This window comes from Chironomus tepperi, unplaced genomic scaffold (genome assembly GCF_022539635.2).
Source record: "Chironomus tepperi strain 1889 unplaced genomic scaffold, CSIRO-AGI_Ctep_v1 contig_354, whole genome shotgun sequence".
Taxonomy (NCBI): domain Eukaryota; kingdom Metazoa; phylum Arthropoda; class Insecta; order Diptera; family Chironomidae; genus Chironomus; species Chironomus tepperi.
Window position 1 is genome coordinate 3,781,220 of NW_027226476.1, and position 16,092 is coordinate 3,797,311.

At 33.3% G+C, this 16,092-nt stretch overlaps 2 protein-coding genes across 5 annotated transcripts; both read left to right on the top strand.

Moving 5' to 3' along the window:
* The first annotated feature begins 1,196 nt into the window (after positions 1 to 1,196).
* On the top strand, positions 1,197 to 10,126 carry LOC139094288 (uncharacterized). 4 transcript variants are annotated; one of them, XR_011544765.1, is made up of 4 exons: positions 1,197 to 1,258; positions 4,456 to 4,944; positions 5,009 to 9,868; positions 9,948 to 10,126. XR_011544765.1 is itself a non-coding variant. In XM_070645302.1 (4 exons), the coding sequence occupies exons 2-4, from the start codon at positions 4,524 to 4,526 to the stop codon at positions 9,794 to 9,796; spliced, it is 3,996 nt and encodes a 1,331-aa protein (XP_070501403.1). In that variant the 5' UTR covers positions 1,197 to 1,258; positions 4,456 to 4,523; the 3' UTR covers positions 9,797 to 10,126. The 4 variants fall into 4 exon arrangements, 2 of the variants coding, with proteins under 2 accessions (XP_070501403.1, XP_070501402.1); XR_011544766.1 differs by having other exon boundaries at positions 9,952 to 10,126; XM_070645302.1 differs by having other exon boundaries at positions 5,009 to 8,572; positions 9,786 to 10,126.
* A 769-nt stretch (positions 10,127 to 10,895) lies between these two features.
* On the top strand, positions 10,896 to 14,334 carry LOC139094319 (extracellular serine/threonine protein CG31145-like). The gene is made up of 10 exons (XM_070645348.1): positions 10,896 to 11,128; positions 11,901 to 12,116; positions 12,261 to 12,385; positions 12,609 to 12,687; positions 12,747 to 12,839; positions 12,889 to 13,132; positions 13,451 to 13,531; positions 13,585 to 13,697; positions 13,761 to 13,904; positions 14,070 to 14,334. The coding sequence occupies exons 1-10, from the start codon at positions 10,983 to 10,985 to the stop codon at positions 14,236 to 14,238; spliced, it is 1,410 nt and encodes a 469-aa protein (XP_070501449.1). The 5' UTR covers positions 10,896 to 10,982; the 3' UTR covers positions 14,239 to 14,334.
* The last annotated feature ends 1,758 nt before the right edge of the window (positions 14,335 to 16,092 follow it).

The following is a 16,092-nucleotide window of genomic DNA, read 5'->3' on the forward strand; positions in this document are numbered from 1 at the left end:
TGACATAATCTTAGTCTTGTTATCACTGTTTGGTCCTTTATGTTGAATAAGCTAATTGTATTCCAATTGTCTACAGTCTTTTTCAAAGTTCCTATTTTATTATACTAAGTCCTTCGTTCCATTCAGATAGTCACCTTTTTCAAAATTCAATTTCTTTATATTACTGTTTGTTAAATAATTTCTCGTTTAGAGAAATTATTTAATAGTTATTAGGTAATTAAAATTATTTATGAAAACAATAGGTCTGTAAATAACGTACTTTTGATATTTGAAATTTAACCGTCATTGAAAATTCAAATTGTAAAACCGTACAAATGTTTTTGCAGAACCTTATAAAATGTAAGGTTCTCAGTTGGAAAAAAACAAACGAAAGATCGCGAACGTGAAATATTAAAAAATTAAATTAAGTAGTTGGAAAATAAGTGTGAGTCGTGGTGAATTTATTAAATAATAAACATAACTAAAATATGTACAGTTAACAGGATTAAAATAAAATAACTAACAGGAAAACAAAATAAATTGTAAAAATTATTAAGTGAGTGACGAAAAATTAAATAAACTCATAGTTTTGTGAAAAAGCTTCGATAACTGCTATTGCCTGCACTTATTAAACCTGATGTCCGTTAATTACTCCTTTGGTTGCCTGATTTATTTCCAGGTCAACCTTTTCGTTTCTTGTAATTCCGACATGGCTGGTAATTCACATTAAATTGATTTTTATGATGTTTTCTTTCGGTAGGCTTGTACTTCGATAATCTGCGGATGTTTTGTTTTGAATTCCAGTTACTACATTGAGTGATTCAGTGCCAATGTCAATTTTAGACTTCATTTTCCTATCAGCAACTTATATGGTTTTTGATAAGTCGATAAGTTAAGTTGTGTAATCATTATAATAAGTTCTTTAAGCGTTTCCTTCCTCAATCACTGCACATACTTAGCCATAGTCTGATGTAAGAGTTGTACATGCCTTGTTCTTGTCCATGCGGTGATATGCTTTAGTTGTGTCTGATAAACGTTTGTGTCAGTGTCAATGTTTAGTGATTGATTTCATTGTAAATGTTAATGAAGATTTAGTGTCTCTGATGCCAGCTTTTGGGTTTGTGTACAATGGATGTTTTTGATTTGTTAAAACTTTATGCGTGTTCTTCATCCACTGCAATGTTCTTTAATGCTTGACTGTATTAAAATATATTCTAATTGACACAATAGCTGTTGATTTTTAGGTTTATATCTCATTATTGTGCAAAAATTCAATCAAGTGAGTGGTGTATTATATTTTAGTAAATGTTTTTGAATATTTAGTATTTTTGTGAAAGATTTGTTATTTTACCTGTAAAAATAAGTGAAAACAGTTGTAATACTTAAAAATTATCGCAAATTTACAAACATTATTTAAGAAATTATCAAAAATAATGAAGTTGAAAGTCAAGATTTTAAACAGAGTTGGCAAGCCCATATTTGGAGGTAGCTTACCGGTCTATTGAAAGGCCGAAAATTTTTGGAAGTTGATGCACTAAGCATCATGAAATTGAAATTTTCCAGATAAGAAAACCTCTCACAAATGCCGAATTTTGCACTAGTTTTCTTATCCTAGTTGTTAATTCCTGTTTTTACATCGTTTTTCTTAACTTGCTTTCTTGTCTGTTTGTCTGTTTGTCTTGTTCAAATCTTGCGATTGAATTTTCGACCACTTCTACTGCTCCAATCAAGCCGAAATTTTTTATGGGTGTGTATTCTCGATGACAATACAATATTCAAGCATTTGCGAATCATAAAATAGCTTAGTTATGCTATAATTAATTAATTTTTATTTCAAGCTTACGTATTACGTGCATTTTACGTACGTAATTTTTACGTAGTCCTTAAAAATTTTATTCTTCAAAAATTCCAAGCCGATCATGAGTTCAAGTCTCAAATTTTTCAACTTTTTTTGTCGTCCATTTTCAATTCTTTTTCATACTTTTTTGGTAATTTATAATGATTAAAGACAGAATTTTCCATTTTCACACTTTTCTAAGTTAATTTCCAATGTTTTCTTGGAGTTTAATATTTTTCATCACGCATTTTCACTAAAAATTTATGTTTTATGAAAAGTGTTGAAAAAACTAATCCTTAATTATCAGAAATTAAATTTAAATTAAAGCTCAAATATAAATTTCTTGATAATATTAATAATTATAATAATAATATCAAATAATTACTTTTTATTACTATTATAAATTGCCATTTATAAAAACATAATTAATATGCCGTGGTGGCGTAATGGTTAGAGTTCAGGTTCTAATAAACAAGAGGTCGTGAGTTCAAGTCTAGGTATGAGTAGGCTTCCTTTTTTAGCATTTTCTTTTTTTTGATTATTTTGTGTTATTTAATCATAAAATTCAATCTTTTGATTCTGTACAGGATTCTGTCCGGCCTATCGGTCTAACTTAGTTCTTTAAACTTATGCCAAGCAAAGCTTGGTTTTTATTTGGAAAATTAGTGACATAATTACTTTTAATGCTACTAATTGAACAGAAATAAATCTCAGATTTACAAAAATCCATTTCAAAACAATCAGCATGGAGTCAAGTAGAGTCCGACACTACTGTGACCTAATAACAGTCGGGCGAACGAAGCGGAGCGAAGTGGAGTCCGACACTACTGTGACCTAACAACAGTCGGGCGAACGAAGCGGAGCGAAGTGGAGTCCGACACTACTGTGACCTAATAACAGTCGAGCGAACGAAGCGGAGCGAAGTGGAGTCCGAAACTACTGTGACCTAATAACAGTCGGGCGAACGAAGCGGAGCGAAGTGGAGTCCGACACTACTGTGACCTAATAACAGTCGGACGAACGAAGCGGAGCGAAGTGGAGTCCGACACTACTGTGACCTAACAACAGTCGGGCGAACGAAGCGGAGCGAAGTGGAGTCCGACACTACTGTGACCTAATAACAGTCGGGCGAACGAAGCGAAGCGAAGTGGAGTCCGACACTACTGTGACCTAATAACAGTCGGACGAACGAAGCGCAGCGAAGTGGAGCCCGACACTACTGTGACCTAATAACAGTCGGACGAACGAAGCGCAGCGAAGTGGAGTCCGACACTACTGTGACCTAATAACAGTCGGGCGAACGAAGCGGAGCGAAGTGGAGTCCGACACTACTGTGACCTAATAACAGTCGGGCGAACGAAGCGGAGCGAAGTGGAGTCCGACACTACTGTGACCTAACAACAGTCGGGCGAACGAAGCGGAGCGAAGTGGAGTCCGACACTCCTGTGACCTAATAACAGTCGGGCGAACGAAGCGCAGCGAAGTGGAGTCCGACACTACTGTGACCTAATAACAGTCGGACTAACGAAGCGAAGCGAAGCGGGGTCCAACACTACTGTGATCTAATTCGAGCGAAGCTCGAACTTAAATAATTCGAACGCAGTCCGGACTTGATTGAGCGAAGCTCACAAATTTTTATGACCTGAACGGAGCGAAGCGAGTGAAGGCGTGAACATTTTCCGCACCCGTTACAACACTACGATTTATGAGATAATACCATACTAATCGAGCTAATCGTAAAAGACTGAATGAAAATCAAAATAACAAACAGATTGATATTTGGACTAAAAAGTTGAAAATAAAATACTTTATAAAAAAAAACTTTTTAAAAAATCATCGTTTTTCGCGTGGACTAAAAAGTAAAAAATAACTTTTATTTTGTGCTGTAGAGAAATTGGTTTGAAAGTTGAGACCACCCATGAATTACAAACATGCACCTTGACTTTATCGTATAGTTCTACAACAAAAAACGAGGGCGCGAATCTTTGACGAAGTTCTGATACCAGGCGCCCTCGTTTTTTGTTGTAGAACTATACGATAAAGTCAAGGTGCATGTTTGTAATTCATGGGTGGTCTCAACTTTCAAACCAATTTCTCTACAGCACAAAATAAAAGTTATTTTTTACTTTTTAGTCCACGCGAAAAACGATGATTTTTTAAAAAGTTTTTTTTTAAATTATTTAATTAATTGAAGTTAATTGATTTCATGCATAAAATTAAGTTGTACCTTTTTCCTTGTGGAATTCAATCTTCACGAAGGCATGCCAACTCTGACTGTAAGCGTATAACATTTTAATTAGCAGTAGCAAGAGTGACGCGATTCATACGACTAAAATGTTTAGCATAAATTTGTAAATTATTTTGATTAATTAGATGGCATTGACAAAAACGGCTGTTTTGTGTATCAAAACAATCGCAAAAAATGTGTGTGGTTTTAAAAAAAACTCATAATCATTCGTGATTCAAGAATTTTGGGTTGTTTGCGTATAACGTAACCCTTTATGTGGAAGGCACACTGAATTGTGTCTAGCCTGAGTCCAGATTTTATCCCATATTCGCTTTTGATATTAACTCAATAATTCTAGATTCAAACCCTGATTCAGACTAATTTCCAAATATCCAATTTTTATCTCCAATAGCACTTGAATTCGTCAATGTTCTTCGCAACATAGATAGCTATCATCACGTAGCCAAATCGTACATCATAATGTCCACAGAATCAACTAATTTGCCACTTGATTTAAAACACGAAGAAGCAAATATCAACATAAATAGAATTAATATTGAGAATTGTAAAGATTTTAAGCATGCCGTGGATTGCTTAGCATTGAATAAAGATCTACATGAATCTGATGACGTCATACTGGCTACTCTTTATTTTGATGATGGTTTTGACGACTTTACATTATCTGAGATAAATGAACTTGGATATTTATATCGTAATAAGTCGATTGTGGTTTACTGTGTGTCTGACAAGTTAAACAAATTTGTGATTTACTGGAAGTCAAAGGAACTTAGTTATTTCCTTAAAACAAGACATCATGAAGATACGATGTTAGAAAGTGATGCAGAACTTTATGAATTTGTAGCGGAATTCTTGGTAAAGGAACTAGGATGTGGATACTTAGGTAGGATAGTTTTGTAGAAAATTATGGATCATACACACGAATGTTAATTATGATCTTCTTTCAGGCATCTCCAGCACATTCAAAATCAGCGAAGAAGCAAATCAGTTCGAAATCATCTGCTTTTCAGATTCCCGTCACTACAATTTGCTGCTCCTTGCGTGTGAAGCTGGTAGAGTCAATTTAGCCATTCGGTTATACAAATATGGTTTAAATGCTGATGTCCCAGGACAAAATTTAAATATTCAGGATATTGCACTACAAAATGGTCATTTTCAGCTGATTCAGGCATTGTATGGAGAAGATGTGCCATTACCCGTACCAAGAAGTGTAAAGGAATATCCAGGTTATTTTACGGAATTTATTGTACAACTTGAGGAGTTTTTCAACATGATTAAGGCTGACAATATTGAAAAACTTGAAATAATTTACTTTAAACTTCCAAAAACTCGTCATTTTTACAACTTTTCCAACGAATCAGCACTCAAAGTAGCAGTCAAGTCATCATCATTTAAATGTTATGAATTCCTTATCAATCACAGACACACATTTGCACCAAATGAGGACCCAGAGGAGCTCTACGAAGAACTTGAGTACGAAGACCAAAGAACACTTCGGGAAATCCACAACAAATACACACAGGAGTTACCCGATAAGCACATAAATGTCCTCATGACTAAATCCTTTATCACTCATGACGTTGCAGATGCTGAACACAAGTTGAAGATCGTCCGAAAAGCTTATCGAGCCCTAAATGCCAACGGCATCATTCGAATGGTTCTTATGGTCGTCGCAGCATCAAAAAACTTTAAAATTATCTTCGACTTTAATCGCGATTCAGTCAATGTTGCTGATCCTACAGCTACATCCAATACACAAGGGCTATTTTACACATCAGGTAGAATTTACATCGGTGCTAAGCAGCTACTCAATGAAGCTACATCATGCGAGACATTGGCTATTATTGCACACGAATTGTGTCATTATGCGATGAATTTGGTTTATGGAAATAACGCGAAGCCTTACAAAGCCAACGATAACAAGGCAATTCAAGAATTTGAGGATATATCCGCTCATTGTGCTGCAATTATTGACAAAGAAGAAGTTGTTAATGCTGTGTATGAATATTATCCACCCGATATGTATCATGCTGAGCTGATTGTTCGAGTTGTTCATTTATTGGCAATTTACTCAAAGAATCCTGAGAAATTGACTGAAGTTCGCGGAATTTTCGGATGTCTTTTCAACTTTTTTGAGAAAACCATTATGCCAGACATGAAAGATGCCCTGCCGGAAATTGAAGGACGTACTGAAAAGGAGATTCTCATAAAAGATAGGAAAATTTCTAAATTTAAGAAAATTTCATTAATTACTGGAATTTTGGCTATCCTTGGGCTAATTGGGACTGTTTTTGTTGGAATTATTTTACATAAGCGTGTCTATAAGTTCAATGAATTGTCGACGACTGAGAAGATTACAGTCATGAATTCATCAGTTGTGTATAAAAATGTTGATATTAAGTTTAAGGATTTGTTTTCTGATGGGTCGGTTGCCTATGAGAAGCTAACATCTGATCACATTGAGCAGGCCCTGGAAGGATCAAAATTGAATTTTGAGGATACATATTTGCATTATTTAAATGAGCTTGTTGTGCTTGATTGGGGGAATTTGACTGAAAAGTTGAAGGATAAATTCCTAAACTCAAATTTTACATTTCAAAATGAGAGTGTTAGGTTTATTGACCTTCATGTCCAAGGTTCTAAATGTTTTAATGTTTTGACATCTCAGAATATTATTGATGTCCTTAACGGTAATAAGCTGATTGTTGATAAAATGATTGAAAATCGGACTAAATTTTATGTTGAGCGATTCTTTTGGAATGAGGACGACATCCTGTACATTTATAACGAGTACAGGAACGGCAATCGTGACTGGTTAAATGAGACAAAATTTAGGGAATATTTTGATCAATTTGTGGGTCAGGACATAAGTGGCTATGTCCAAAAGATGGCGGATATAAAGAATAAATCGAATAATCAGATCCTGTCCTACTTTGTGTCCAGTGCCGACAACTCCCTGGATACACTTCTTAATTTCACATCATTTCATGATAATTTCGACAAGATCCTCAACATGACAGAGACCTCAAAAATCTTCATTTTATCATCAGAAGATGGAACTGGAAAGACAATTAATTTTGAGCAATTTGCTATAAGAATCAAAAAGAAATACCCAACTAAGTGGGTGTCCTACATTAACCTTAAAGAATACTCAAATCTATACTTAGAAAATGGAACTGTTAACGATGTCGAAAGTCTTTTGACCAAAATTTTTAACCTAACCCAATTTGATCAAACAATTTTTCATGAACTTTACAAGTCCGGGTCGGTTGTGCTTCTTTGGAATACATTTGATGAAATATCACCAACTTATAGTAAATTCATACTCAATACATTAGTGTCTATTCAACGTGACACATCCAACGTTCAATTTGTATGCACTAGACCTTTATATATTGAACAACTTGTTATGTCCTTACAAGTCCATCCATATTCACTCGTACCGTTCAATGAAGATCAACAAGTAGAATTTTTAACGAAATTCTTTAAGTCTATAAACATTGAAGATTCTCAGATCAATAACTTTGTTTTTAAGACCCTAAATATTGTTAAATCTTCAAAACTTAATATTACAATACGCTACCATGATGATGAAGACTTGAATACTCCACTAATGCTTGGAATGATTGCTGACTTGATCTCAACCAACGATTACATCTATAAATCTGAAAATCGTTATGATATTTATCTTGGATTTGTCCATAAAAAGATCGAAATTTGGCAAAAAAAGAGCAAAGTTGCCGCTAAATTCTCCGTTGATGCTTTTATTAAATATCGTAATTTTGATATGGTTGAAATGTATCAAATGTTTGCCATAAAAAGTGATCTCCGATTAATCAATCCATTGACTCAAATGATTGCCGGAAAATTAAAAATTATGCGTAAAAAAGTCCCAAAGGAACTAAATAACATTGAAATTTCTCAAATGGAAATTTTGGACATTAACGGTGAATTTTTACATAAAACATTTGCTGAATTTTTTGTTGCTCAATTTTTAGTTGAGAATATTTTTGATTTTGTTAATGTAGACGTTGACGATGCTGTCGTAGTGTTTCATTACTTCCAATATCTCACTGAATTTTATTATATTGATCAAGTGAAGACAACAAATTTTATGATTTCATATCTAGAGTCACAGGCTGGAGTGAATAATCATGGTTTAGACTCAAATATGGTTGACATTTTAAAAAGAAAATTTTCGAGAATTTTCTTCAGTATTTTGAGAGCTAAACAAGTTGAAGCGTTTAAATTTCTGTTTTTGTTCTTCAAAAAGGATCACAAGTTGCTGACAGACCTGCTTGAGATTGATGAGAATGAGACATTGTACACAGCATCTTATAATTGGGCTTACTTACCAGAAGGGATTGATAATTTTAATAGAAGTGTTATTAAAAGTTTGGGTGAAAAATATTTGACTGCGGATGAGTATGAGAAATTTGTGAATGGCAGGAATCAAAAAGGGATTATATTGTATGGGTTGTATGCGATTAATAAGCAGTCAGTGAGTAGGGGTAAGCCTAGGAATGTCTTTCATGATGAATATTATTTAGATGAGGAAATTTTGAAAAGTGACGATTTAATGGCTGTTTTAGAGGGAATTGTTGAATTATTGACAAAAAGTGAGGTTAGGGAACTGTTAACATCCATATCCAGTCCACTAACATACAAAGAATTTGACTTCATTAAACATCAAAGATTTTGGAATATTTCACAAACATTTCTAACAAAAAATGACCAAAAACTTCAAATTTCCAATATTTTCAATGGAATATCAAGGCATAATGATGATAGATCCTACTACCCGTATCTTTTCAACCAAACCAATCACGTCTTTGAGTCAACTGAGATCTACAATCTCTTTGAATCCAGGAACATTCTCTACAGATCAGTTCACAATTTTAAACCATTTTGGGACTTTTTTGTCAGTCACACGACAGTCGAACAGCAACGTGACATGCTGACTAGGAAAATTGACGGCGAATGTTACTTTTACTACCGTAATTCCCCAAATCAAAAGTGCTATTTTTATCCATCATTTAACATTTTTCATGTGACCCTAATCAGTCAGCATTCAAGTGTACATGAGTCAGTCATTGCCATTGAGATTGTTAAGGACATTTATGTGAAATTATTTGATAAAATTGAGCTTCAAAAGATGATTTTAGATTCAAATGACTTTATGCCTTACATGATCAGGTTCACACAATTTGAACGATGCACTCTGGTTGCTGAATTTTTGAAAGATTTGTTTAAAGGAAGTGAGGGAAAATTGAAGGAATTTTTAAATCGACGAATTGCGCCGACTAATTTTAACATTTCTGAGTATTTGGATAATATTGGCGCTAAAAATATTAATTATAATCTTAAATTATTCGAAGATTTATTGCATTATATTGATACATTGTAAATTAAAAATATAATTTAAGTCACCTGTCCTTCTGTCTGTCATTCCGCTTGGTGGGGAAATTATTCTAGTAAAAGTAATAATTATGTATAATTTTAAATAGAATTGAGTTGGGAAAAGGTTGGAAAAATTTAATTTTTATATTTTTTAAAATAATAAAATTTTTCCACCAACTGATCTTATTGCTTTTGTAGACTTTGGAACATGTGTCAATCAAATGATTTTTTAATGTTTTAGGCAACTATACGATTATTATCGATATGTAAATGCTTTGACTTAAGTTTTACTAGTTATTATTTATCATTATAATAATTCATCAGACGCATCATAAATCAGTGCTGTCCAAACCAAGTCCAAACTGTGAGTCATGATACACTAGTGGAGAGGGATTGCAAAAATTTAGGTAAAATTTGAGATTTTTTTGTCGAAAAATCAAAGAGCAAGCTCATATGATGAGAATAATGTGATCAAATTAACTCCAGACAGAAGTTCCTATGATCTTAAGCCGACATGGATTGGAGAATGGAGGTTTGACAGCCAAAATTCACTACTAATGCCGCACAATGCTGTAGTGCCAACTCTGTCTCGTTATACTTTAGTCACATCCTACCCTCAACTTCAGCACCATTTATTCATAGCTGCTATACATTTAAATTATTCAATGCCAATGTTTTCTTATAATTTCATAAAATTTCAGCTGTTTAAATTGTTTCATCTCAAATTATTTCTCAATTTAGTGCTATTGAATGTTTTAAAATAATTTTGAATTATTAGTGAGCAAATGTGTATACGCCTGTGAACACGTTTTGTTCTTGTTCACTCAAGAAAGTGAAGAATTTAAATCAAAATAATTATTATAAGGAACAAAATAAGGTTTGATTTGGATATTATTTCATATAAATTATTTATTTTATTATAATTTAATTTAGTTTACAATTGAAAATTATTTAAAAAGTCGGAAAATGTTAGGAACTTAATATTTTTGACCAGATTTATTTCCTTTTTCTAAAATAGTTTTGTAATATTTTGGGAAATTCAAATTCCTAACCTTAAAATTTCTTGAATATTTTTCGTTAAATTTTAATACAAAACACTAGAAAAATTGTCATTCCACGTGGAATAAAAACATGAAAACTCAAGTTACACTTGTGATAAAAATTCATTATCTTTATATTAAGTGTTCCCGATGTCGAAACCGATATCTATTCCGGGTATTCCCGGGTAGTCAAGACTCGAGAATTTGTCGAGACGGAGAATTCTTGAAACCTTTCTTCATAGTAAGGAACGTTCGTAAATTACGAAATACTGAGAAATTTCTGTCCAAATTTTGATTCACTTTTGTACCAAAACATTCCGATGACTAGAACCCCTATAGGAGTCTAAACATCCCATCCTTACCATTACATTACTTACAAATATTCCCTCATTACTTACTCAAAATTTCATACTTTTTCTTTCCATTGTAGAATTGCAGCTGAAAACATTTGTGAATAAGCAAATAAATATTAATCAACAACATGAAAAAGCAGGAAGACACTACACTGCGAAATGCTCGTTACTTCTGGGGAGCTCTTCTAGGATTTACAATTGTATTAATTTTAGACACAATTACCGGATTTGGAATAACAAGTGCAATTATCAAATTGGTTGTTCCTGGAAAAGTGTAAGTATTTATTTGAAATTTGAGGTTATGATGAAAGAAGAATTGGGAAAGAGAGTTCCACATTAATGTGGAGGGCTCTTTACTGGAATCTGTACTCGATAGACATATAGTTCAGGCCTATTAATCCAGTTAAGGCACCATTTTGGACTTTTTGAATTCGAAGTCCTTAAGTCCAGCTAACCTTTAGTTTAATAGATTTCTGGTACGATTGACAGTATTTTGGAGGTATTGTAGATGTTGGTAGGATTCTCAAAAGTTCCGAGTTTCATGAGATTTGTCAAAAGCAATATTAAGAAGCCTTGATCTCGATCTTGAGAATCTATAGATGTTCGGCAATTCCATAGCACGGGCTTATAATTTTGTTTCGAACAGAGCTCGAATTCGACTCTGATTTTGTATGGGAAATTCGACTCAAGTTGACTTAATTCCATATAAAATCTGAGTAGACTTCGAGCTCTGGTAACGAGGATCATATTTTGGTTCTTAATTGGCCTACAAAGCATTTCGGAAGGTTTAAAAATACTATTTTATAATTCCTTTTATCATTTCCGAATGTTACTTAATTGAGATCTATTAACTGCTTAATCAAGGATGAACAGCTCAAATTACAAAGTTTGTCACTTATTACCTGAGTTGCCCATCCCTTGTGTCTAATTATAAGAGTTAAGGAACTATTTTCTTTCAAGTCATTGATGATCATAAAGTACCTTAATACCTTATTTAACTTATAAGATATTACATGACGTAGATCTAACCGTTGTTCTCATTTTAGGATCAGTTTAAAGGAACCAGCTGATCATCCAATCATACTACCATTGAGAAAAGAGGATGTAAAAATTCCACCAACAATTAATGATCCTTATGATGACCTTAGAGCATTAGTTGATGGAGAAGTTCCAGAGATCTATAAACATATTATAATCAATAAGCATCATCTTGATGTTCCATCAAATCCAACAATGATGGAGTTTTTGAATCTAACTGAAGAGTAAGTTTGAACTTGTTAAGCTTTTATAGGAAAGCTTTTGATCCTAAAGTTTTAAACTTGAGAGCTTTACACTTGAGAGCTTTTTTCACCAAAACTTGACATTTAAAAGCTTAATTTTTAATATTTAATATCTTTAATTATTAGCAAATACGTCACATCATTGGAAAAGTTCCAAAATCGTATTTCACAACATGAAATGTATCCAGAAGATGACTGGATAGTTCAAAGAGTTCTTCATAATTTGGCGGAGTTGAACTTCTACGAATTATGTGAGTTGTGCTAGCTGGAATAGCGCGAATCGGTTAATCGATCAAAAATTCAGCTTCAGGGCGATGTGACTCTGAGTTGGTGTCGAATATAAAATCGAATGTGGCATCAAGTCAGAGTTACGTTGGTCTAATTCCGGATTATTGGTCGATTAACCTTCTTGTGCTATTTGGGTTAGCGTATTCCTAATTTATTAAATTTTCTAATGATCTTTTCAAATTTTAGACGAAAAGTCGGGAGGTACTCAATTCAAGATGATTGTCAAGTATGAACATGGATATAGAGCACTTTTCAAACCTATGCGGTAAGCTGTAATAGATTTAATATTTTTTATCAATTTTCATATTCTTCAATTTCTTTCAGTTTCGCTCGTGATCAACAAGCTGCTCCAAATCACTATTACTATAACGATTATGAAAGGCACAATGGTGAAATTGCCTCATATCATCTTGACAAGTAAAATTTCACGAAAATATTCAAAACCTTTGCTAAATTTTCCTTTTAGAATTTTAGGTTTTCGTCGTGCAATTCCGATGATTGGCCGTAAAATTAATTTAACCTCGGAAATGCTTCCATTGGTCGACGATGAACTTGCACAGACATTTTATATTTCACCATCCGGTAGAGTGTGCTTTACTGGTGTTTGTGATGTATTTTGTGATACAAGTCATGGTATTTGTGGTGATCCATACATGCTTGAGGGATCGTTTGCTGCTTTCTTGCCGAGACATAAAAATGCAACTAGAAAGGTAGGCTGAATCTATTTGAAGGACTGTTGGATAGCCCATATAGTCATTAGTTGGTGCATCTACTAAGGGTTTTTGAGTACGAGATCAAGTGACAGGCTCGAGGATTGTCAAGAGTGAAATTCGAAATTTCAGTCATTTTGCTGGTTTCGGTTCTTGTCCCAGCCACTGGTCACAGTCATAGTCCAGGTCCCGGTCCAAGTCTTGGACCCTATTCCGGTCTTGATTCTAGTCTCGATCTCCATCTTACTCTCGAAACCATGTCGAAACAGAGACTTCTGTAATCCTAATAATCAGAAACTAAATGCATACATCTTTCAGGTCTGGAGACATCCATGGAGACGATCATATTCAAAAAGAAGAATGGTCGAGTGGGAATGGAATGATAATTTCTGTGACAAGGTTTGATGTCTGGATTCAATTTGGAATAATTTTAAGTTCCAATTTTATTGCAGGTTAAACAAATCTTTCCATACAGTGAAGGACGTCGTATGTTAGATTTAATGGATATGGCAGTTTATGATTTCTTGATTGGTAATTTGGATAGGCATCACTACGAAACATTCAAGTAAGGCTTAAACCTGATTTAATTATTTAGAATTATTGACTAAATTAATATAATTTAAAATAGGGCATTCAACACCAATGAGACATTTACCATACATTTGGATCAGGGTCGTAGCTTTGGACTTCCATTCCATGATGAATTGACAATTCTACTTCCATTAAAGCAGTGCTGCATGATTCGTAAATCAACATTAAAGACATTGCTTGAGTATGATTATTTTATGACCTAAATGCTTAGCATAGGCACAAGGTTAAGGCATTCATCTAAAAATTGTGGAAATCGTTCAATTTTTGGATAAGTCCCTGAACCTTGAATAAGCCCATGTGTCCATTGAATGATTCAATCAAATTTACATATTTTTATCCATTCCAGCTTCCACAAAGGTCCAATTAAGATGTCAGATGCTTTGAAAGAATCATTGAAAAGTGATCCATTGGAACCAATTCTTTGGGAGCCACACTATGAAGCACTTGACAGAAGAAATGTCATCATATTAGAATATGTCAGAAATTGTCTAAAGGTTGATGATGACAAAAAATAATAAAAAACTTTAAATGTTATTTTAAATCAGTTTATCAGCACTGAAATGTAGAAATTGAAGATTTTAAAATAAAAAATTAACCAAATTTGGAAATAATTTTTGGGCTGAAATTCATTTATTGGCAATTTCACAAGATTTATGTACAGAATCATCAACAAAATTGACATCAAATCCACTTTTTTACCAGTGATCCCTAACAGAGAAAAAAACTGCTTTTAGGCACCGTAGTGGTATTTCTGTGGTATATCTACACTTTAGGGTGGGCCAATATATTAATTTTCATATGGACCAAAATCACTCCAAAAGTCATTAATATAACGTTTAATCGTAGTTTTTAGGTAAGCTTTAACAGTTTTGGGTAGTTTAGGGTCAAAAATAAGCAAAAAATTTTATTTTTTTTTAAATTTTTATATTAAATTTTTTTACTCAAAACTACCCAAAATTGTTAAAACTTACCTAAAAACTACTAAAACTACGATTAAACGTTATATTAATTGCTTTTGGAGTGATTTTGATACATATGAAAATTAATATATTGACCCACCCTAAAGTGTAGTTTAGTGTAGGTACAATGATATCACGCTCTGTGACTTTTAGGGATATGACAATATGAATCTGGTGACTCACGGATTTTTATGTCTAAAACTAATTTTCAGTATTTTCATTAAATTTTAATACCGGCTTTTTAATATGAAAATAAACAAAATATTTGAACAAGTGAATGTTAATGAAAAGAAACCGAGACACGTTGTTTTTATGACTTAATAAATTGCACATGCAAGATGTCTACTTTTGCTGAAAACTGTTATACTTTTATCTCTGTGAAGATTTAAAATGTCCCAGATTTTGATGAGTTTCAAGATATTTCTCACAATATTATTGATTAGTTACAGTCTTGACAGTTGACGTTGGCCTTACGTTTCATAGACCATGATCTTCAAGATCTTGGGCTCAATCCCAGGTCATGTCTAAATGTTCTATTTCATCGTTTTAGTTACAAAGCTCGGTTCATGTGTTGGTTGCAGTTTTAAGGTCTAAAGTGTGGAACAACAGAATTTTCAATCGCAGTGCCTCCAACTCATAAGTCCAGACCATCAAAGAGACATAAGAGATCTATCAATATCCTAATTAATTTTTTTATTGATATCCTTTCAGATTCCTTTCGGAAATTGGCAAGTGGTAGCCAGCGATAGAATCAGCTTCAGACGCCTCCTGTGGGAGGTCATGGATCACAACTGATCTGTACGACCAGCGAAGTAAGTAAGTAAAGTATCCTTTCAAATCAATTATTCTGATAATGAAGCAATTGCGGATGGCGATTTCATCATCCATTTTATTTCTGCAAATATCAATTTATTGCTTAAAATTTAATCATTGTTTAAACTCATTTTATTGAACACGATAGCTGTACGTGATACAAACATTATTTTACTTTATGTGTCTGATAAAAAATTGAAGTGGAAAAACCCAAAAACCCAAGATATAATTTGAATAAACAATTTGATCAAGTGCTGCGCATGCAAATTCGACACAGTTAATAGATGAAGACGCTTCGATATGTGAGACAATTAAAATGATTTTAAAGCTAATGGAACTGATCTGAAGAAGATTCTCGAACTTTTCAATCTTAAATCTTGAATGGTTTGTGTCCAACTATTTATTTACAGATCAATTGTGATGCATGACCTACCATAGGTGTCTAATGAAGATGACTCTATCGCTGCCTTCCATTTGTCAAATTCCAATGCCAAGTGCAACACTGTCGCTATCAACAGCTTCCATAATTCATTCAAATCTTATTCCTAGAATATCAAATATTAATAACGGAAAATGGCTTTATTTTTGGTATAATTA